The 23,395-nt window shown below is 42.2% G+C and overlaps 1 protein-coding gene across 2 annotated transcripts in view; it reads right to left on the bottom strand.

Moving 5' to 3' along the window:
* LOC117460761 (protein S100-A1-like) overlaps positions 1-23,395 on the bottom strand; it is a 53,185-nt gene that overhangs the window by 17,577 nt on the left and 12,213 nt on the right. The window contains exons 2-4 of one of the 2 annotated variants that reach the window (XM_034102302.2): positions 14,265-15,259; positions 11,744-12,926; positions 7,072-11,633 (exon numbers count right to left, since the gene is read on the bottom strand). The exons of the other annotated variant lie outside the window; for it this stretch is intronic. Of the exons in view, the coding sequence (XP_033958193.1) occupies positions 11,166-11,633; positions 11,744-12,926; positions 14,265-15,250 (2,637 nt within the window). The 5' untranslated portion in view covers positions 15,251-15,259 and the 3' untranslated portion in view covers positions 7,072-11,165. Of the gene's footprint in view, positions 1-7,071; positions 11,634-11,743; positions 12,927-14,264; positions 15,260-23,395 lie in introns of those variants that run through there. 2 annotated transcript variants of the gene reach the window in all.

The raw sequence follows: 23,395 nt of genomic DNA, 5'->3' as shown, positions 1-23,395 counted from the left end.
TACAGATAAATATTAAGCCTGACAAAGTACTTAACGTCTAATATATTGCTTTCCTGCAATGTTAACTATGTTGAAGCACTTATTTTAACTGATATTATACACATTAATTATACTCTTATGTATGTAGATAGAATAAGAAATGTGCAGAATATGACAGTTTAATGGTGGAGGTACACACATATTGATAGATGTCTTGTAATGCACTGTTGAGGAACCTGTGACCAAGTTTTTCATTCATTGCATAACTACACCGTAGTTGTGTATATGATATGTCAATAAACCTTTGAAAATCTTGAATTCTTGAAAGGGATGTGCAAAATAGCCATAATACATAGTCTTTAATTAACTATTAGTAGAGAATAACGAGTAATGAATATACTTTATTACTATCAACTATTTAATGACATCAAAACGCATTTTAATGGCCAAATGAACCTTAAAATAGGCATTTTCCACCGCGAATAACACGAAGGTCGGCCATTGTTGTTGATCACGTGGTCTATGAAGGTCTATCTATGGGACGCCCTGCCCGTAGAAGCCTGGCGGTCAAGGGGTCCGCTGTCCGCAATGAAGGTCTATGGGACGCCCTGCCCGTAGAAGCCTGACGGGCAAGGGGTACCCGGTACGTAATATAGCGACGGGGAGGGGCCCTGACCGTCCGTCAATATGTGACGGGATGGGAGTGAGAACGTGCACACACACACACACACACACACACACACACACACACACACACACACACACACACACACACACACACACACACACACACACACACACACACACACACACACACACACACACACACACACACACACACACACAGAGTTAGTTTAGAGACTTTATTCTGACATATGTTATGTTTCGACTATTTCACATTAACACCTTTGACGCTAGGTCTGTGGGTAAGAGCCGTTACACTAAATCTTACAGTTTGTCACGATCTGTCTGTGTTGTGTTTTGTCTTGTTCTGTCTTTGGTGTCATGTTTTATTTTGAAAAGTCTTCACCTCCTTTCTTGCCTGTTGCTGTCTGTCTGTTTTCCCTCCTACCTGATTACCCGATTGTGTTCACCTGGTGCCCCTGTGTTTTCTCCTCCCTCCTCACCTGTGTCTTGTTTGTGTGATTAGTCTTGTGTGTATATAAGTTCTGGTTTTTCTGTCTGTCTTTGTTGGTTCATTGTTTGTCTTTGACTGTGTTCTCGTGTTAGTGTTCTGTTTGTGCCTCTAGAAATGAAATAAAGGTATTTTTTCAGTGTATTCTGCATTTGGGTCCTGCCTGCTTCACTCAACCGTAACACAGTTTATGTTTGCTAGGATATAACACAACAATACACATAAAACGAGAAGTACAAATGTCCAGCATAGTAATACAAATGGGGCACCTATTGTACTTTACATATTACGGCAACTACGGAACACAGTGAGTTTCGAAATCCTAGGGGAAAAAAACAAGTTTGTCTAGAATATGATAATGATTATGCACACAACATTTTTAACACTGGTCTCCTTCATCTGTAACTCATCTCTCCCTCTTTCTCGCTCTCTAGGACATCAATCAAACCAAGGTCAAGGGTGTCATCTGCTGGCCATTTCTACAAATGTCTCTACAATTATCAAAAGTGACTGCTTTTAAAGTGTTACATTATACTGATTCATGTACTGCATGTGAAAGTGAAAGCTAATAAGTCATTCGTAAAATATCAAGTTATTTTAAGAAACATTCATCATCATTGTTTAGCACAAGTGTGAGCTCCAGGATATAGGAGCGGAAGGAGGAACCTATTGCGGTGAGCACGTTGCAACTTCCGGTTGTTGTTGTCATCTCCGGGTATCCCGTGTGCCTGTTCTGTTGCTGATAGCTTATTAACTTAAACTTAATCGATCGTTTTAAAACTCTTGATCACGGCAACTGCCTGACGTTGTAATCACACGTTACTACAGCTTAAGCACTCACAACTCTCATTCTCTTAGCGACTGTAACTCCACAGTTGCCTACACTCTTTTCGGGTTTGCTAACGGTAGCTACTTTAGCTTGATAGCTAGCCATGGCTCTTTCCCCACCTTCTGGTGCTATTTCCTGCTCTTCCTGTCTCATGTTTGGTTACTTCCCGGCCTCCCTTACTGGTAAGGATACATGTGTTAAATGTAGTATAGTTGTTAGGTTGGAGGCGGGAATCATAGCCATAGAAGCCCGGCTCCGCATCTTAGAAAGTAACTCAGCTAAAGTAAAGCCCATGTTAGCATGTGCGGACCGGCAAAAGGAAGCTCCTCTTAGCCATCCCCCGGCAACTCCCGAGCAGCAGGGAGGCTGGGTGACTGTTCAGAAGGGGCATAACGCGAAACCCGCAGGTCCCCACCAACCCGTTCACGTATCTAACAGATATTCCCCACTCAGCGAGACACCCGCTGAGAAGCCAACTCTGGTTATTGGTAGCTCTATTATGAGACACGTGAATTTAGAGACCGAAGCCTCCACAGTCACATGCATTCCGGGGGCCAGAGCGGGCGACGTTGAGGCGCATCTTAAACTGCTGGCTAAAGCTAAACGTAAATACAGTAGGATTGTTATTCACGTCGGTGGTAATGATGTTCGTTTACGCCAATCAGAATGCACCAAACTTAATGTGGAGTCGGTGTGTAGTTATGCTAAAACAATGTCGGACACCGTAATCTTCTCTGGTCCCCTCCCCAATCTGATCAATGATGACATGTATAGCCGCATGTCATCATTTCAGCGCTGGTTGTCTTGGTGGTGCCCAGCAAACAATGTGGGCTTCGTAAATAATTGGACAGCCTTCTGGGGAGAACCTGGTCTGATTAAGAGAGACGGCATTCACCCTACTTTGAAAGGTGCAGATCTCATTTCGGCAAACATTTCAGGGCTTTGTGGACGTAATCCATGACAAACTGGAGTTGAGACCAGGAGGCAGAGTCGCAGTCTTACACGCTTCTCTGCGCTCTCTCCTAGGCAGTCACCCATAGGAATCCCGAACCCAATAAAATACCCAATATTAGCGGTGTGTGTGTCTGCCCAAGGACAATTTAAGGTAAAACCTAATAGAGGTGTCATACATAATAACCTAATAAAAGTAAATGTAACAACTACTACAGTGCAACAAAACAGGAAGATTAAATGTGGTCTCTTAAACATAAGATCTCTAGCATCTAAAGCAATATTGGTAAATGATTTAATATCAGATTATAATATTGATATATGCTGTCTCACTGAAACTTGGTTGAGACATGAAGAATATGTCAGCATAAATGAGGCCACTCCACCCAGCCATGTCAACACTCATATTGCTCGAGGCACGGGCCGAGGAGGTGGAGTTGCAGCAATCTTTGACTCAAGTTTACTTATCAATACTAAACCAAAATGTAATTATACCTCTTTTGAAAGCCTCGTTTTTAGTCTTACGCATCCGACCTGGAAAACTTTGCAGCCAATCTTATTTGTTACAGTGTATCGTGCACCAGGTCCTTATTCAGAATTCTTATCAGAATTCTCTGAGTTTTTATCAACTTTGGTTCTTAAAACAGACAAAGTAATTATCGTAGGTGACTTTAATATTCATGTTGACGATGATAAAAATAGCCTTACTGTTGCATTTAACTCTATATTAGATTCTGTTGGTTTCTGTCAGAGTGTAAATAAACCAACCCACTGTTATAATCACACTCTCGACCTTGTTCTGACTTATGGTATTGAAATTGAGCAACTATTAGTCGAACCGCATAATCCTGCTTTATCCGACCATTTCTTAGTAACTTTTGAAGTACTGTTACTAGACTACAAAGCATTAGTCAAAAGCTCTTGCAGCAGAAACCTATCTGTTAGTGCTATAGCCACATTTAAGGAAGAGATTCAACCAATACTTAACTCGATAGCATGTCTGCATGTAGGGGAGGAAACTTATACAAAATGTACACCACCCCAAATTGATCATGTTGTTGATAGTGCTATAGATGCGCTGCGAATAAAATTAGATTCTGTTGCTCCTTTGAAAAAGAAGAAAATAAAACAACATAGATTAGCTCCATGGCATAATGCCGAAACCCGCAAAATAAAGCAAAAGTCTAGACAACTTGAAAGGATATGGCGTTCCACTAAACTTGAAGAATCTCGTTTAATTTGGCATATTACTCTCAATGAATATAAGAAAGCACTGCGTAAAGCGAGAGCAGCCTACTACTCTTCATTAATAGATGAGAATAAGAATAATGCAAGATTTCTTTTCAGCACTGTAGCCAGGCTGACAGAGAGCCACAGCTCGATTGAGCCTTCTATTCCCTTAGCACTCAGTAGTAATGATTTTATGTGCTTTTTTAACGATAAAATTGTTACTCTTAGAAACAAAATTAATGACCTCTTGCCTTCGACCAGTATAGTGTTATCAACAGCTCCCGGAATCGTAAGTTCTAATATTACACTAGATAGTAAACTAGAATGCTTTTCAGCCATTAACCTTGAACAATTACATTCAATGATTCTCTCTTCTAAACCATCAACGTGTATGTTAGACCCAATTCCAACTAAGCTGTTGAAGGAAGTTTTTCCATTAATTAGCACTTCTTTATTAAATATTATGAATATGTCTTTATTATCAGGCTATGTTCCACAATCATTCAAAGTAGCAGTGATAAAACCGCTTCTTAAAAAGCACAACCTCGATCCAGAGGTTTTAGCCAACTATAGACCTATTTCTAATCTTCCGTTCCTCTCAAAATTCTTGAGAAAGCGGTCGCAAAACAGTTGTGTGATTACTTAAAAAACAATGATTTATTTGAAGATTTTCAGTCTGGCTTTAGAACACATCATAGCACAGAGACAGCTCTGGTTAAAGTCACAAATGATATTCTAATAGCCTCAGACAAGGGACTTGTCTCTATTCTTGTTTTGCTGGATCTTAGTGCTGCATTTGATACTATCGACCATGATATCCTATTGCAAAGACTAGAGCACTTAGTTGGCATACAGGGAACTGCTTTAGGCTGGTTTAGGTCCTATCTATCTGAACGCTCTCAGTTTGTACGTGTTAACGATGAATCTTCCACGCAAACCAAAGTTAGCCATGGAGTGCCACAGGGCTCAGTGCTCGGACCTATTTTGTTCACATTATATATGCTTCCGTTAGGCAATATTATAAGGAATCATTCTGTAAACTTTCATTGTTATGCGGATGATACTCAACTATATTTATCAATCAAGCCTGATGAAATTAATCATCTAAATAAAATTCAAGACTGCCTTAAGGACTTAAAAACGTGGATGACTTTAAACTTTTTGATGTTAAACACGACCAAAACTGAAGTTATTGTACTTGGCCCGAAGAATCTACGAAACAAATTATCTAAAGACATACTAACTATGGATGGCATTAATTTGGCCTCCAGTGAGACTGTAAGGAATCTTGGTGTTATATTTGATCAGGATTTATCCTTTAACGCCCACATAAAATCAATTTCAAGGACCGCCTACTTCCATCTACGTAACATTGCAAAAATCAGGCATATCTTGCCTCAAAACGATGCAGAGAAACTAGTCCATGCATTTGTTACTTCTAGGCTGGATTATTGTAACTCTTTATTATCAGGGAGTACCAAGAAGTCAATCAAGTCGCTTCAGCTGATTCAAAATGCTGCGGCTCGTGTACTAACCAGAGTTAGGAAAAGAGACCACATTACTCCTGTTCTGGCTGCCTTACACTGGCTCCCTATAGAACACAGGATAGAATTTAAAATTCTTCTTCTCGCCTACAAAGCCCTTAATGGGCAGGCGCCATCTTACCTTAAAGAACTCATTATACCCTACTGTCCTACTAGGGCATTGCGTTCCAAGAATGCAGGGTTGTTGGTTGTTCCTAGAATCTTTAAAAGTACAATGGGAGCCAGAGCCTTTTCTTATCAAGCTCCACATTTGTGGAATCAGCTTCCAGTTTGTGTTCGGGCGGCAGACACCCTATCCGTTTTTAAGAGTGCGCTTAAGACCTTCCTTTTTGATAAAGCTTATAGTTAGGGCTGATTAGATTCAGCCCCTAGTTTTGCTGATATAGGCTTAGTTTGTCGGGGGACATCTTACTTCTTCCTTCTCTCTGTCTATACCCGTGTACACTCATGTTCCGATTAACCCAGCTTCCCCAAATGTCTTTCTTTTTGGTGTCTATATACGCTGGGATCCGGAGTCATGGATGATCCTGCGGTCCTGTGTCCTGGATCGCGAGCGCTGGATCTTGAGTCGTGGCTGTGGTCCTGGATCATAGGTCCTGGATGGATATCCTCGTGGATTCATCTTCCTATTATATACACACATGCATTTCCAAACATTTGGACTACCTATGTTGCAAATGTATTATCTTTTCAATTTACACACGGCATCTATTGCACGTCTGTCCGTCCTGGGAGAGGGATCCCTCCTCTGTTGCTCTCCCTGAGGTTTCTCCCATTTTTCCCTTTAAACTGGGTTTTCTTTGGAAGTTTTTCCTTGTACGATGTGAGGGTCTAAGGACAGAGGGTGTCGTATTGTCATACTGATATTCTGTACACACTGTGAAGACCACTGAGACAAATGTAACATTTGTGATATTGGGCTATATAAATAAACATTGATTGATTGATTGATTGATTGAGCTCAAATTAACTCAAATCCATCAATAAAATACCACGTGTTGAAAACACTGACATTAACGTTACAAACACTATAAGAAATATATCTGACAGCAATCAAATTAGTGATTATCTGTCAACCTTGAAACACTAGAGGGTTTGTTAAAAAAACACTTTGAAATCACGAGCTGTGTCAGTGCAACACATTGGTTAAATACAAAGGACAGTCAATCAAATGTGTGTATGTTTAACATTTGCCAAGGATTTAACTAACCACTAAACATTACCCATCGTGAAGAGCTAGCATGGCGTGCTAAATCTAAATATCTACCAACATTCATAAGGGATTTCAAAATGATATGTACCAGTTGAACGGACGCATTCCTGTTATATCGCTATATTTAGGCCATTGAATTGGCCCTTGATATCTTATATACAGAGGAGCAAAGATGTACCAGAGCATTCAATTCAATTCAAAACCTTTATTTATCCAGGTAAAATCCCATTGAGATCAATGATCTCTTTTTCAAGGGAGACCTGCAGCACAAGAAGACATAAAAACATAAACAACAGAACAACAAAAGGACATCATACAGCAAAATGTACAGGGATTACAATTTACATATTTAACCACATGTACAGGTACCAACAGCATCTGATTGTGTAGCATCCAACCAAGCTTTAAAAACATGTAGTGGTACTAGCTTGGTAATTTTCCATTCTTTTTGCAGACTGTTCCATGTTAGTGGAGCTGCACATCTAAAAGCTTTCTTCCCTAAGACAGTCCTAGCACTTGGCACATTTAATAAAACCACAGCATGCGATCTCACTTTCAATTCGCAGAGAGATCAGGGAGCAGATATAAGATGGTAGTTTATCCAACATGGCTTTGTAAATGAAAAAGTACCAGTGACTGAGCCTCCGTACAGTAAGTGATGGCAAAACCGCCTTGGTATACAGGGTACAGTGATGCGTAAGTGCTTTACAATTTGTCAAAAATCTCAGTGCGCTGTGATACGCAGCATCTAACTTGCTCAGGTAATTGGCAGGTGCATTCAGATACATCAAATCACCATAGTCCAGCACAAGTAAAAAGGTCACAGAGCCTTTTCCTGGCCTCAAGCGAGAAACAGGACTTATTTCTGTAACAGAAATCTAGCCGAACCCTCAGCTTTTTAAGCAGGTTATTTACATGAAGTTTAAAAGTGAGACAATCATCAAGCCAGATACCCAGGTATTTGTAACAGGTAACCACTTCAAGTTGTATTCCTTGCGTAGTTACAATATCCAAAGCAGTCTCCGGTATATTTTTAGCTTTAGCTTTAGAAAAGAGCATTACCTTGGTTTTATCCACATTTAAAAGAAGCTTAAGCTCAGAGAGCTGAGCCGGAATAATGTTAAAAAGAGCCTCGTTAATCGAGGGACCTGCACAGTACATAACGGTATCGTCCGCATAAAAATGTAAGGTTGCTCCTTCGACATTTTCACCTAAACTATTAATATAGATAGAGAATAATAGTGGTCCTAAAACAGAACCTTGTGGTACACCATTAGTGATGTTTAACCACTCAGAAGACAGCCCATCAAAGTGAACACATTGGGACCTTTCAGAGAGGTAGTTCACAAACCATCCCACTGCAAGGCTGGATATGCCAATACTGAGTAGCCTCTGCTTTAAGATGAGATGATCGATGGTGTCAAACGCTTTGGAAAGGTCAATAAACAGAGCTGCACAACTCTGCTTATTATCTAAAATACTAGTAATGTCATTTGCCACTTTCATTGTGGCAGTAATGGTGCTGTGTTGCTTTCTGAAGCCTGACTGATGTTTAGACAGGATGTCATTTGTACATAAAAACTCCTTTAACTGTTCACTCACTAGGCGTTCAAGAACCTTCGCCAGAACTGACAATTTAGAGATGGGTCTATAATTGTTTAATAAGGTGGCCTCCCCTCCTTTTAGCAAAGGCAGGATATACGCTGACTTCCATACTTTTGGGATTTTGTTCGTGCTGAGAGAGAGGTTAAAAAGAGTAGCAAGAGGTGGAGCAATAAAATCTGCAACTATCTTTAAAAAGAAAGGTTCTAAGTTGTCCGGACCAGCCGGCTTTTTAGGATCTAGCTTGGTTAAGACTTCATGAACAACATCAACAGTGAAAGGAGTAAAACTGAAAGGGTTTTCCAGACCACGTTGTTCAGAGTCACGGACTGTGGTGTTCACAGAAGCAGAGTTAGTGACAGAATCAAACAGAGAACCGCAGGACACAAAATGCTCATTAAAACAATTTAGCATAGTAGCCCTGTCCGATATAGAGCCAGATGCTGTGGTGAGGCACGGAGGTAGCTCATTACGGATCTCACCGGTGGATATCGATTTTATGGCTTTCCAGAATTTTCTAGAGTTGTTCTGGTTGTTTGTGGTTACTGCCAGATAATACTTAGATTTAGCACTTTTGACATGAAGTGAAGCTATTCCTTAGCTGCCTAAAACGCAGCCACTCTACCTCTGAGCCTGATGGCCTAGCCTTAGCCCAGGCCTTGTTTCTCTCATGCAGGAGACTAGACAGCTCAGCAGAAAACCAAGGATTGTCTCGTCCTTTACTCTAAATGTACGCAGGGGTGCATGTCTATCTATAATTTCTATAAAACCAAGATAAACATAAGACCATGCGGTTTCTACATCAGCACACAAATCGATTTTTCCCCCAATCAAACCCAAACAGATCATGCACAAAACCCTGCTCCACAAAATATGTTATGTCTCTCTTGATGATAATACGAGGTTTAACCTTTTGGACCTTAGTGTCCCTAATTGTGGCTACAACACAGTGGTCACTCAGATCATTCACAAATACTCCCACAGATGAATATTTATGGAAATATTAGTTAAGATGAGATCAATTAGGGAGGATTTATTAGGGGACTTAATGTTAGGGCGAGTAGGACTGTCCACAATCTGAGTAACATTTAAAGAGATACAAAGGTTTTTAAAATCCTCTGACACGGCAGTTAACCAGTCCCAGTTAAAATCTCCAAGTAGCACTACAGTATTTCATTGTAGTCTAGTTGCGATAAAAGATTTGCTAGTGAAGACAAGGAGTCCTTGCCAGCTGAGGGGGGGTCTGTAACAACTCACTACCATGACCTGTTGCCCCTTTGCCACTTCTATATTTAAGGCTAAAAATTACACATTATAACCATTTAAGGCAATCTCAGAGGCCAAAATAGATTTGTTTAGCCATGTTTCAGATAAGACAATGACGTCAGCGTCAGTCGAGCTCGCCCAGATACGGACAGAATCTAGTTTACCTAACAGACTGCGCACATTCAAGTGGATGAAACCCAACCCAGACCTAGCTTTAAAATCAGCAGGAGTAGCGATCTGACTATTACTACTGGGCGGACCAGGGTTAGGTTGTACATTTCCTGACAGTAATAACAACAACAAAACAGGCATCTTTTCCTCTTAAGCCACACACATACATTGTCATCTACTTTAGAATCACCGTAAAAGTCTGCGAGAGTGTGATTAGAGCTTAAGAAGCAGTCCTGAAGAACCATCATCGCAGGAAAATAAAAAAGACAAACATATTTTGTCGAGCAGATTGACTGTGACAAGGCAACAATTCCAATTGTTTGAACAACACATCCGAACCTTTGCAGGGGATGCCCACTGCGGGTGGCAGAACAGACCTGAATCCAGTAGACTTCTCAGAATGACTAGAGATCTTCTCATAGTCCAAAACAGTTAACAGGCACAGCAGAATCCCGATATGGGCCATTTTCACAGACCAGCACACAGAATCCGCGAAGCAAAATCAGCACAGCAGCAAAGGACAGACGAAAGCAGGGTAAAAACCTCTCCAGTACAGCCGTACTCTACAGTTGGGAGCAGGCCTCTGTAGATCGCAGATCGCAGGAAGCAAACAGGTGGAGCCGCTCCGTCTCTTCGCGACGAGCAGTCCTCCGTAGATCGCAGATCGCAGGCAGCAACAGGTGGAGCCGCTCTGTCTCTTCGCTCCGTCTCCGGGGGAAAAACACCTCAGTACAGCCGTACTCTACAGGTGGGAGTTGGCCTCCGCAGACCGCAGACAACTAAAACTACTACTTGTATAAGCAGGGATGGCTAAAAGTTTGTGAGCAGGAGAGCTAGATGCTAACAGATGCCAGGTGCTAACAGGTAGTGGGAGCCTGTAAAAATTGCGACTATTCTCTCTCTATAATCCACTTAAACAGCCTTACTGTTTAAGTGGACTATTAGCATAGTCCTTTCACAGTCAGGCTGCTGTCACCATATCTTCATGAAACCACGCTTGTTACTGTATCCAGATTGCAAAAGGAGAAATCTTCAGCTTGTGGCGTTTCGGAGCCTGTCAGCTGGCCTGGCGTGGAGCAGGGGGCATCTCTGGGTCCTCGGGAACACACGACAGAATGACATGGGCTGTCAAAGGGTAATGTCCTTCTCCTCATAATGAGACGTTGGCTCCTGCTCCCAGCTTTTACATACATCATTTCCAAAAGGTTACCTGAACTCAGTTCTTTACGTTGACTATCCATTTTGTCAGAGTGCCACTAGAGGAATTTGTCTTTGATTGGAAAGTTCACAATTGTTCCTTTTTATGATCTCATCTTTTGGTACTGCTTCTTTGTCTGCATTAGGTGTTGCTCCTTTGGGCCTGGTATCTTCGATGGGGGGCCCAATCACAGAAACTTCGCCCACAGATAACGCTCTGCTCCTAACGCTGTGCCTCTCCTCTCGGGTCATTGTCGGCTTGCCCAGAACACTCCTCAGCTGTGCCCAGAAAAACGCCTGCAGGTTGACCTGCTGGGGCCACTCCAGGTATGTCTTGGTGCTGAGCATCTTCTTCAGCCTGCAGTACTTGCTGGGAATGGACCTGGCATCCATGGGCTCCATCATCACAAGAATGACATCCCCAAAGGTCTTTCCCATTGCTCTCTGCTGAGTGAAGTACAGCTCATAGTTGCACCACTCGCTGTTCACAAAGTGCCGAGAGAGGATGAATATTACCTGAGGATGGAGACACAACAAAAAAAGGAAAATAAAACATGAAGTACATTGCTTTGTAATATTTTCGTGTGTTGTATTTTGCCATGTAAAGAAAAACTCAATGTCGGTACCTTACGGCTGCTTTCAATGTTGTCAATGATGTTATCGATGATCCACTTTCCTGGCATGAAGTCCCTCTCATGAATACACAGACGGTAAGGGTTCTTGTTGTTCTCTAAACTGGGTAAGAGCTGTTCCCTCACCCAGTCTGCATCAGAGTGGCTGTATGATATAAAGGCATGATAAGTACAATCCTCCAATTCCCCCGCCGCCTTTTCCTTGTGATATCTGTATTTGGCCCGGATGATCTGATACGTTGCTTTAGTGTACCACGGCAGGTCAAAAATATAGCAAATCAGCATTAATATCAAGATCACTGCTGCAGTGGTCACCACACAGATGATGATCACTAGTCTGGTGTCACAGGCCACTTGATTTGGAAAGAATTTGGATATGACTGTGTTTAGCAAGGCCTCTGGATGGTAACACCTGTAGTTCCAAGGCCAGTCGGTCAGGTTAACCTTTGCCTTTGAAATCGTATCCTGGACGAAAGCATGGAGTTCACAGGTGCAATGGAAAGGATTGTTCCCTGCCCTCAGCTGAGATAGTTGAGGCATATCCTGGAAAGACGCCTTGCTAATGAGACCAAACGAATTCCCATCCAAAGATAGTGACTGCAGTGACTGACTTTTCCACTTACATGGTATATACTTGATTTTATTTCCACTTAACAGGAGCTCTTTCAGGTTGGTGGCTTTCTCAAAGTACATCATGTCCAGCTGGTCGAGGTCGCAGTGGGACAAGTCCAAGTACTGCACCGTGGTGGGCAGACACTGCAGAGCGTCACTTACAAATGGATTGTGGTGAGCTATAATCCTGGTGATATTTATTTGCCAAACACAGTCCTGACTTGTTTCAGCAGATCCCATCTGGTTGTAGCTAAAATCCAATACCTGCAGCTGCTTGAACTCCTTTGTTAGCATTGACAAGTCTCTTAAACTGGTCAGGACATTTCTGCTCATGTTGAAGGTGTGAAGATTTGGCACGGCGCCCCTGTAATCACACTGTTTGTTAAACAGGAAATTATTATTGAGACGATTATTGGAGGCATCCAGTATCTCCACAACTTCCATCTCAACCCAAGCATCGCAGGGAACGAAGTTGAAGTACACATGCTGAATGGACAGTTCCTTAACTTTGTTGAACCAGGTGAAGCGCCAGTCAAATCTCAGGATATCAGGGTTGCTGATGTACCTAAAGAAGTAGAGATTTGTTTTAGCATCCATTTATTTTACAGGTAATTGTGGTAGTATTCCAAGTCAGCTGTAAACATGATGCAGTATGCTACATAAACCAAGTGGTTCATTTTAGGAAATATATTTAAAAGGGTTCAGTTAGGGTTGGGGTTAGAGACTTGGTCGATGGAGCTACTTATGAGAAATCTAATTAAATGAAGGCAAATTAATTTAGCATTGTGTGCTATTTGACTTTTGTTGCACACTGGCTATTTAAAGTGGACCTATCATGCTATACTTGAAACATATATTGTAGGGCCATACCTATATAAAACATGTCTGTGAAGTTTTTTTTTCAAAATACCAAACAGTTCACCCATTGTGCCTCATACTGCTCAAACCTCTCTTTTGGAGCCCTGTTAGAGAAACGCGGATCTTGGGTCCTTAGCTTGAAAAAAAGGAAAGAAGAGGAGGTGGAGCTAATGCCTGATCAGAATTCTACCGGAGATAAAGTTAAATTCTACTGTGATAAAACGCCATCCTGTCTAAACCACGTCAAGGATTACTTCTGAAACAGTATGGAGCTCAAATGCTTTTTCTCTTGCGGGTTTATCACAAGGTGAGTTCTTTTTTTATTTCCTGCTTTTTAAACACATGTGCTCTCCAGTACAGGTTAGCTCTGAGTGTTAGCGAGGCTTGCTAACGTAAACAAAGACGAGATTACGTCCAAAACACGTCAGGCATTGTTTCTGATAGCAACTTTCTGTGGGTCCGCTGACGTCACAGCAGATGGAAATCGTCACAGCGGATCGAAATCTGTATCCGCTCGTTGCAAATACGTTTTTAGAGATTTGGGTACGGAGGAAAAGAGAGAGGGTTTTATTTTCTGATGCTGCGTGAGTTCCCCGACGCACCGGGGACACATGTGTATGGATAAAAGACAGTTTTGCATGATAGGTCCCCTTTAAGGTTGCATCTAATTGTTTTTGCATTTTGTAAAATTGTCAAAATCTATTTCAGCTGCATTTATTATTGTGGTAAACGGTCCGAAGGAATTTCAGTTTTAGCACACATTTCTTTTCAATGTCAATACCTTATACATATTGTGAGTTTTGGTTTGAACCTACATCAAGTCAGGTAATTGCAAGTTTGTGAATTCCTGATAGACTTAAAACGTAATAATCTCTTTGTGAATGCAGAGTAACTTAATAATATGTAAGCCTAGAATTGTTGTTGGAAACTGCATTTTTATGACATCATTCTTCAAGAAACATGACATTAGCATTGGTTAAGTTTCAAACCATATGATTTGTATTGTTTGCGAGGACAGGGTGCCCCGTAATACGGAGATACTCACCAAAGCTCCAACTTATCCAGTGCCAGGTCGGTGATGCTGGAACCAGCTCTGCTATCAACAAACGTGGGTGAACGGGCAAAGTCGATGTACTGAAGTCTCAGCCTTTTTATGGGGGCGTCTTGTAAGTTCATCAAAGCCATACTGAGGAGATGCTCATTGAATTTGCCTCTGTGAAAGACGAGCTGTTGGGCTGTGATGTCTTTCAAACCCTTGAAAATGTCCTCGTCTTCCATGTAGTACATGAACTCAAAGATGTTTCGGAATTGGATGGCCCTGAAGGTCTTGTTGGCAATGTCCTGTAGCATGAAGGGAAGAGCATATGGCAGTTGATCTATGGCCATATCAAAGCCCATATCTCTTGTCTGGATGACTTCTAAACTTCCAGGCTCGTAGAAACTTAGATCGGATGAACATTTAATTGAAAACTCCTGTAACTTAATGTTCTTCAGGGGCTGAAAATCAGCTTTCTTTAGACCCATCACCAGAGGGCCACCCATAGACAGAACTTTCAGTTTGACACATTTGGAAAAGCTATGAGCCAAAGTCGCACTTTTGTAAAGGTTATTGGACATGTAGAGCTTTTTCAGATTCAACAGAGTAGACAAAGCTGCGGCAGGAATTTCCTCCAGGGAGTTATTGAAGATGTTAAGATGCTCCAGCAGCGTGTTGTTTTTAAAGGCGTCTTTGTCAATGTGTGAAATGTTATTGTACTGCAGCTTTAGGGTGTGAAGCTGAGGGAGGCGGAGGAAGTCGTCAACACGGACAGCTTGAAGTTTATTGTAAGAGAGATCTATCTCTTCCAGTGTGGATGGAAATTGTCTCCACGGGATATGTTCGTACTGTCTTCCCACACAGTCTGCTGAGCGGCCAGATCTGTAGATGTGACAGGATTCTCCGTCACTGTTAGAGGTGCGTTGGGAGGATGGAGCTGGGGACGCGAGTGCTCCAAGAAGAAGAGCACTTAAATGAACCCATCTCCATATCATGGTGGCAGACTTGTAAAAGAAACAAGAAAAGGAGATATTAGATGTTGGCATTTTACTTTTATTGACAACATAAAAGCGGCAGAACATTGACCCACATTGTTTTTAGAAGCATGGGTTTACTTTCAAATGAAAAAGAATAAACATTGCCTTAAAGGTCTCCTATTATACTGTTTTTCATCAATATATTAAAGGTGTCAGATATATACAGAACATGTCTCTGATTGGCTCGAAATACGAAACAGATCATTGCAGCATTACCCATAATCCCCTCTGTTCTCTGTCTGTCACTTTAGATGAAAATAAGGAGCCACTCATTTAAAATAGGCTATTGGGACGAGTGCCATCAGTTTGAAGGTCATTCCAAGACCAAGGAGCATAATAAAAAAGACTCATTTTTCCAGCCTCAGTCCGCACGGCAGGTACCCGGAACCTACATCAATTGAGGCATCTCTGAGGTACACACACTCTATGGTTCTCTCACACATCACCTGTTTAACTACCTGGTCACATGCCAGGACAACAACATTAAAACCACTGGAGTCATTGTACAAACAAACACTCAAAATACTGGACAACAAATCTGTTTTTTCGCATCACTGCCCAATACTCCAAAAATACAACTGGCTAAGCTGGGAACACCTCATTAAACAAATGCTTGCCTTTTCTACAAGATTGTCAACGGCCTTACCTCACCTCCTCTTAGCCAGTTTATTAACACACGCACAACTGCAACGAGGGTAACAAGAGGTGAGGAGATTGCATTATTCCACTCAGAAAAGGTTCTTTCAGTCAGTCTTCATTTTCTGTTAAAGCTGCTCAGCGATGGAACTCAATCCCTTCTCCAATCAGAGACCAGACCACGTTCACTTTATTTAAATCAAGACTCAAAACCTGGTTAGTGAGGAATCAGCTCTGCCAACACTGACCCAATCTTCTGCTCCTTACGACCCACCGCCTGTGTTTTAACATGTTCTTTTGTTTTGTTTGAATGTTCTGTATTTTAAATTGTTTTATTTAAGTATCCCAGTAATGTCTGTTGCATGTTTTAAATGTATTGTATTTACTTGTTTAAAATGAACTGTGTTTTAGGTTGACTTTTAAAATCTGTCCAGGGACTACAGATGAGAAATAGCCTCGTGGCTAACTCTGGCACGTCTACAGAAATGTTCATGAATGTGTCCCCGTTGAATAAACCGTATACCATACGTACCATATATGACCACGTGAGCAGAAAGTGTCACGAACTTGGATACTCAAAGGTAAGGACTGAAATGCACGACCCGGGAGCCAGAGGTAAAGTATAATTAATATACTTTATTTCTTCCATAACAGATATACAAAAGAAAAACACTCTTACGAGGTGACAAAAAAGTGTCCAAAAAGCTACAACAAAATATCGCTCACAACGTGAGGAATTAAACTTTCAATACGTCTCAGAAGCATAACGTAGGTTTGAACAAAGCAGCAGTCGACGACGAGCAGAGTCCAGGCATGAGGACAGGACAAGACGAACTGACACAGAACACATGGGAGACAGGGAATTTAAACACTCAACAAGACACATGTGGGGACAATCACTGGTGCTGATGAGGGCGGGAGACACACACCAGGACAGGAAGTGGTTCAACAAAACATGAAGAAACATGACTAGACTTGACATTTGTGTCGGTGCACAACAGAAAGGAGGAAATGTGTTCATTAAGCATGTTATATGGTCTTGATCTTACATTACCTCCCGGCCTCCTCACGTACATAATGCCAAGTGTAAAGGCTTTTCAAAATATAAATGCACAAACATACATTCTTTCCATCAAATATAAAAACATTTCATCAGCCCCTTTTTCTTATGCTAGCACCAACGCTACACAGTACTCACCCTCTTAAGACTGTTTTCCTGCCTGAGGCTGTTCTTGCAGACGCCTTTAAATCTCCTCTCCTTTATTTATATTATCGGTCCAAGGCTACACACTGTTTTTACCCTCTCACATGGATGAGCCATCGAGCTTTATATCGCCTGGTAAACAAACATTGTTAGTTTCAGTCCACACGTGACGTGACTTGAATAAACATCTATGTGTGCAGAAAATGGGAAGTGTAACAATATATTGTTTCCGTATTAATTTTAACAGCTTGGAAAACAACCAGAACACACCGGTGTCTGCAATCAACACTTTAAATGGAATTGTGGTTTGAGTTAGAATGTAAAGTACATTAAAATGACTTGATGTTTTTCATTGTTTGGAGCTTTTCCAGAGTTAATGAATCGTAAAATAAAAACCTGATGTGTCGGAAATAACTTTGTTATATCTAACATTTCCAATTATCAAAACTCCCTAAGGGTTTGTTATTCAGATGGATATTTATTGCAGATGTGTTCAGCCAATAGAACGATAAGGACGGAGATGAAGCACAGATCTATTCTCCTCCCAACATGCGTTTGTGGTATTCAGCCAAGCACTCTTCGCAGGTCAACAGTCATCTGAATGATGTTTTTTTCTAGGTAAATAAAAGACAGCAAATGAGAGATTGTATTCTTTGAATGAATGAATGTCACCCTGTGTTTGCTCTGTGGCTCCCATGCTTGATACCTAAACACGATCTAGGTGAGAGAGCAGCAGTCAGAGGTGATACTTCTGTCCTACATGTCTGACATGCGTTGGAGCATATGTCTTGTGATCGAGGACCATCGTCTCATACTAAAGCCCAACGTTCGCTGTACACTCTGGCTTTCTGTCAGTAGCCCATGTCTTTTCAACCATAGTATTCACCATGGATCAGTGCATCGAGCTTTACACACACAAGTATGTGATCTGCAAAGACTAGAATCCACCCGGAGGGAGTTTCTCTCCCACACACTCCTTTGTTTTGTCTGTAACATAATAACATCACTATTAAACGCTCACGCTAGCACTCCAACACATTTCCGACACGTCTGTAAGGGGTCACAACAGAGCCGGCCTGCTAACCAATCAGAGCAGACTGGGCTCTGGTTTCAGACAGAGGGTGAACAGAAGTGCTGCAGCACAGGCAGTATGAGACAAATAAAGAGCTTTTTGAACATTAAAGCATGGAGACATGTCCCAGTAGAGACACTACATGCAAATAGGAACCTGGACATGTGTCCTCTTTAATGTCAGAGAAACACAACCCATCCTGTCATGACTCAAGTAAAAGGAGAAAAAGGTAGCACAGTACATTTCTGTCATGGTTTTGGATTTATGTTCATTTTCCACCTTTTATTTTGAAATGTTTTCCTCCTTCTGTCTTGTCTGGTCCTACTTCCTGTGTTTGCCTTCCTGTCTTTAGTTTCCCTGGGGCCTGTACTACGAAGCCGGTTCAACCTAACCTGGATATGTTTGAGTTAGCCGGTTGGCCTAATCCAAAACATACGCGCTCTCGCTAAGCGGTCCTACGACGCGGGTTATCAAGTGGATCGCTCAAGCCAGCCGTGTCCTATCTAGTTAGGTGCGCGTTCACATGAGAGGGGTGGGATCTGGAGCATTCGACCAATCACAAACAGGGGCCCTTTCTCATTTCATCAAATCCCCCTCCTCAACTCCTCGACTCCTCGACTCCTCGGTCCTCCGGTAGTGACCCGGAAATGAATTTGAGTGCGCCATGTTGAAGGACATCTCATTTCTCTAAATGCACTTCGAGGACCGTTGAGGAGGCTCTCTGGAGGAGCTCTAACCGAGGATACACTGATGGGTCCTCCACGGTCCTTCACGGCTGCTTCGCGGATGCATTTCCGGGAACGGTGATGTTTCAAAGAGTCGTGACGCACGACCGGACTTATCTCAGCCAATGACAGCTCTGCATGCATCCCCTGGATATTATTTTATTAACTGCTCTCATCGCAGCGCGATGTTTACAGTGAGAACAGCTGTGAGGTCCGTGCAGAAAGGAGAGCAGTGTGTATAATATTTATCACTCAGTATAACAGGCTCTCTGTATTTGCTTTAGTTATATCTACAAACAAAGAGTCCATATTTTTCTAAGACCATTTAGTGCTTCACAAAATAAAATACACAACGGCTGTAGCCTGATTATATGCTTTAGGAGCTGTAGGTGCGTATGGTACAGTGTGTAGGTGTGTGTGTGGTACAGTGTGTAGGTGTGTGTGTGGTACAGTGTGTAGGTGTGTGTGTGGTACAGTGTGTAGGTGTGTGTGTGTGGTACAGTGTGTAGGTGTGTGTGTGTGTACAGTGTGTAGGTGTGTGTGTTGTACAGTGTGTAGGTGTGTGTGTGTAGGTGTGTGTGTGGTACAGTGTGTAGGTGTGTGTGTTGTACAGTGTGTAGGTGTGTGTGTTGTACAGTGTGTAGGTGTGTGTGTGGTACAGTGTGTAGGTGTGTGTGTGGTACAGTGCGTAGATGCAGCGGACAGACAGGTCTCAGTTGGTTTGGTGTCCTCTGCTTACTTGTAATACTTGTAAATAAAACTTTTGGCCCGTAATTTATTTTCCTCATTGCAGCGACCAGAGAGGGGGGGGGGATATATCCAGTCTCTGATAGTGTTACGTTATTATGAATGCTCTGTTTGATTCTGAAATTGTATATATTTATATAAATATATACATATATATGTGTGTCCCCGCATCTGTAGCCTGTTATTGTCTCATTATACCGCACTGTGAATGAATCAAAGTAAATATATAAGTCATCATGAACACATCTGTCCATCAGACAGAGGCTGCTGCCTCCTCTCATCATTAATGGACGTCTCTTTAAAAATAAGATAAGATGATAAGATGGACTTTTATTAATCCCTCGTGGGGAAATTGTTTCTCTGCATTTGACCCATCCTAGTGTTAGGAGCAGTGTGCTGCCATTTTGAACGGCGCCCGGGGAGCAGTGTGGGGAACGGTGCCTTGCTCAGGGACACCTCGGTAGCACTTGGTCTAGCCGGGACTTGAACTGGTGACCTTCCAGTTACCAAGCTGGTCCCTATCGACTTCGCCACCACCACCCCACATGACCAAATGACCGCTCAGAGGAGAGGAGTTCTCATTTCTCTAACCGCCTGCTGCTTCCCCTCCTCTCTCCTCGGTTCCCCTCCTCTCTCCTCAGCTTCGTAGGACCGGAAAGCCGGAGTTTTCCCTGAATTTAGCCGGCTAAGCGAAAATCCTGCTTCGTAGTATACCCCCCTGGTGTGTCTGATTGTGTTCACCTGTTGTTGTTGTTGTTGTTGTTGTTGTTGTTGTTGTTGTTGTTGTTGTGTTTCTGCCTCCCCTGCCCATGCTGTGTCTTGCCCTGTGATTACCCTTCTATGTATTTAGTCTTGTCTTCCCCTTTACTCGATGTTCGGTCGTCGACATTCATGTCTTCCTTGCACCTCCATGTTCATCCCTGTCGGGTTGTGGTCTGGATGCTACCTCATGCTATCGGTTCATGGATTGTAGGTGTTTTCTTGTTTGTTCTTTGTCCACACCTTTTTCTTAAATAAAGCTCGCTTTTTGTTACTTGACCTTTTTTTTCTTTTTAATTGCATTTGGGTCCTATTTTCCCAACCCTGACAATTTCGTAATTTATCCTAAAAGAGAGGTCAACCTCGCCTGTGGGTTCCTAACCTACATTTGCCTAAGGCTTGAAGTCCATGACCTCCAGCTGGTTGGACATGGACCCGCCAGGAAGAAGCTTCTGAGATGGGCTCTGTGTTGAGAGAGGATTCACTGGCTGACCTGTGTTTGTGCAGCGCCTTGTTTGCAGCCTTATCTGTCAAATGAATGTGCAAAAACAAACAGGCAATGCTGTCAGTCTTTCTTTTTCATTATTTGCTTCAGAAGTTATTCTGTTGCAATCACTTCAGCACACATTTAAGTTATTTAATTAGATTATTAGTTTATACAACTCTAAAAGCTCCACAGCGGCTCTTCTTCCTCCGCAGGCTGAGGAGGTTCAACATGGACTCCAGGATACTCTGCAACTTCTACGGGTGCTCCATAGAGAGCATCCTGGCTGGCTGCATCACGGCCTGGTACGGCAGCTGCACCGCCCTCAATCCTAAGGCTTTACAGAGGGGGGTGGAAACTGCAGAGAACATCACCAGGACGGAGCTGCCATCCATGGAGGACCTTCACTCCCAGCGGCTCAGGAATAAATCCCTCAGGATTATAAAAGACCCCATCACCCCAGCCACAAACTGTTCAGTCTGCTGCCGTCTGGCAGGCGTTACCGCGGCATCCGGACTAAAACCACCAGATTCAGAGACAGTTTCATCCCACAGGCAATAAGACTGCTAAACACCTGAACTGCTGTAACAACATCCATAACATGCATCTGCTTAGTCATTATTGATCTATTATCTAATGTATCATTCCAATAGCTTGCATATAGACTCTTATTTCACTTTTTCACTTTTTTTAAACTATTTACTGTTTATTTTTTAATATTTACTTGCACTATATTTTTCTGTTTTTCTGTATTATTGTGTTGCACTGTTGGAGAACCCTGTGACCTAAGGTTTTCATCGAGTACAGTATGTTCGTATGACAAATAAAGAACCTTGCACCTTGAAATGGCTCACTGTGTACACAATATGTTGATGGGAAAAGGGCCATTAGTTTAGTGTCTATAGATTACACCCACAAAGCATACGGCCCTTTCCCTGGTTCGATATTTTTAACCCATTGCCAGGTTAATTTATTTCAAGCTGTAAAGACCACTGGAAAACCCCCCGAAAGCATGACAAGAGGGAACATATCTGTTTTCTGCATCCGGTTGATAGCTTTAAAAAAAATCCTCTTTATAGAGTGACACTGCTTGGCAACAACAACATCTCAGTGAAATAGTGGTGTTGTGACACAAGGAAGCAAATTGAAACGTAATCTTCCCGAATCAGGCTTCTCGTAAGAAAAGTAAAAACAAAACAGGAAGCAGACAGACCAGAACAAAGGCCAACTGTATTCAATCAAAATCCTTGGCAAGCCAGTCAATGCGCAAATACAGCTCAAGTCGGACAGTTTAATACATTAAAAAGATCAACATCAAGACAGAGAGATATTCCCTTTTTGTTACAGACAACTTGCGCCTACATTACCCACAATGCACTGTGGCCAAATACGATGTTTTGGTGTGATATGCTCAAAGACACCACAATGCAAACATGTAAAATCTTGCCAAGTATATTTGTCTAATTTCTAGTCAGAATATGTCGTTACACTTGATATAAGACGTAATAACTTAAGTCTTGTTTTTAGACAAAGCATCTTTTTAAGTCAAAGTCTGGAAAATCTCCAACGAACATCAGAAAAGAGAAAATGTCTAAGCATTTATGGCTTACAAATTCCCTAATTCTGGTCAAAATAAGTGTTCCTGCTTTTCCTGATGCTCGAAGCGCTTATCTTATTTTATTTGACTGAAACTGCGGATTGAAGGTGGGGCTTATCTCAATAGCGCAACCTCTGGGTCCCAGATGCAGGTATTTGTGGCTTCATGCACCACTGAGCAACTCTCAGCGAATGGAGTCCCGCTTCCAACAAGTTTTCTTTATACATCCATTCTTAAAACGCTGTAGAATCGGGATGTGTTGTGTTTAAACATTTCCCGTGATGTGCCATATTTAAACTTCTAAACAACGCCTACGCTGAAACTCTCCAACGGCTGTGGGTGTCATACTTATCATTAACCCTATATGTTCAGGCACACAGGAGTACTGCGTCAATAGGAAACCAATCTAACGTTCATGCCGCACTCTCGGCTCCATGGTAGTCCAGCACTGAATAAGCAACCTGGCAATGACACAAACAATAAATAGCTCTATCATTGATTAAACCATTATATCTGTCTCGTGCTCCATGAATGGCGTCACTCATGGAGCACGAAGCTCTATTACTGTGTGTGATATTTACCCAGCAGTCAATAGTCAGTGGCAAACAGCTCTTTCATTGACATGCTGGCAGCACTGTGCCTGCACACGACACTCATCTGGCAGCAGACTTGATTCGCTGATGATGAGTGTTCTTTACTCCGGTTTAATGATGCTTCGTGTTTACGTGCGACTCACAAACACAGCTGCACTTGTGCTCGAGCTCATGCGACAGACACTCCACACGTGTTCATGTCATACATCACGTTTACTTTCTCAAACCATGTTCCCACTCACACTTGGAGCTAACAGGACAGTTGCTATTTGTCCAGGTTACGCTA

The sequence above is a fragment of the Pseudochaenichthys georgianus genome, chromosome 16, assembly GCF_902827115.2.
Source record: "Pseudochaenichthys georgianus chromosome 16, fPseGeo1.2, whole genome shotgun sequence".
In the NCBI taxonomy this organism is placed as follows: domain Eukaryota; kingdom Metazoa; phylum Chordata; class Actinopteri; order Perciformes; family Channichthyidae; genus Pseudochaenichthys; species Pseudochaenichthys georgianus.
The sequence above is the reverse complement of the archived record's forward strand: the minus strand, read 5'-3'. Positions and strand labels throughout refer to the sequence as shown.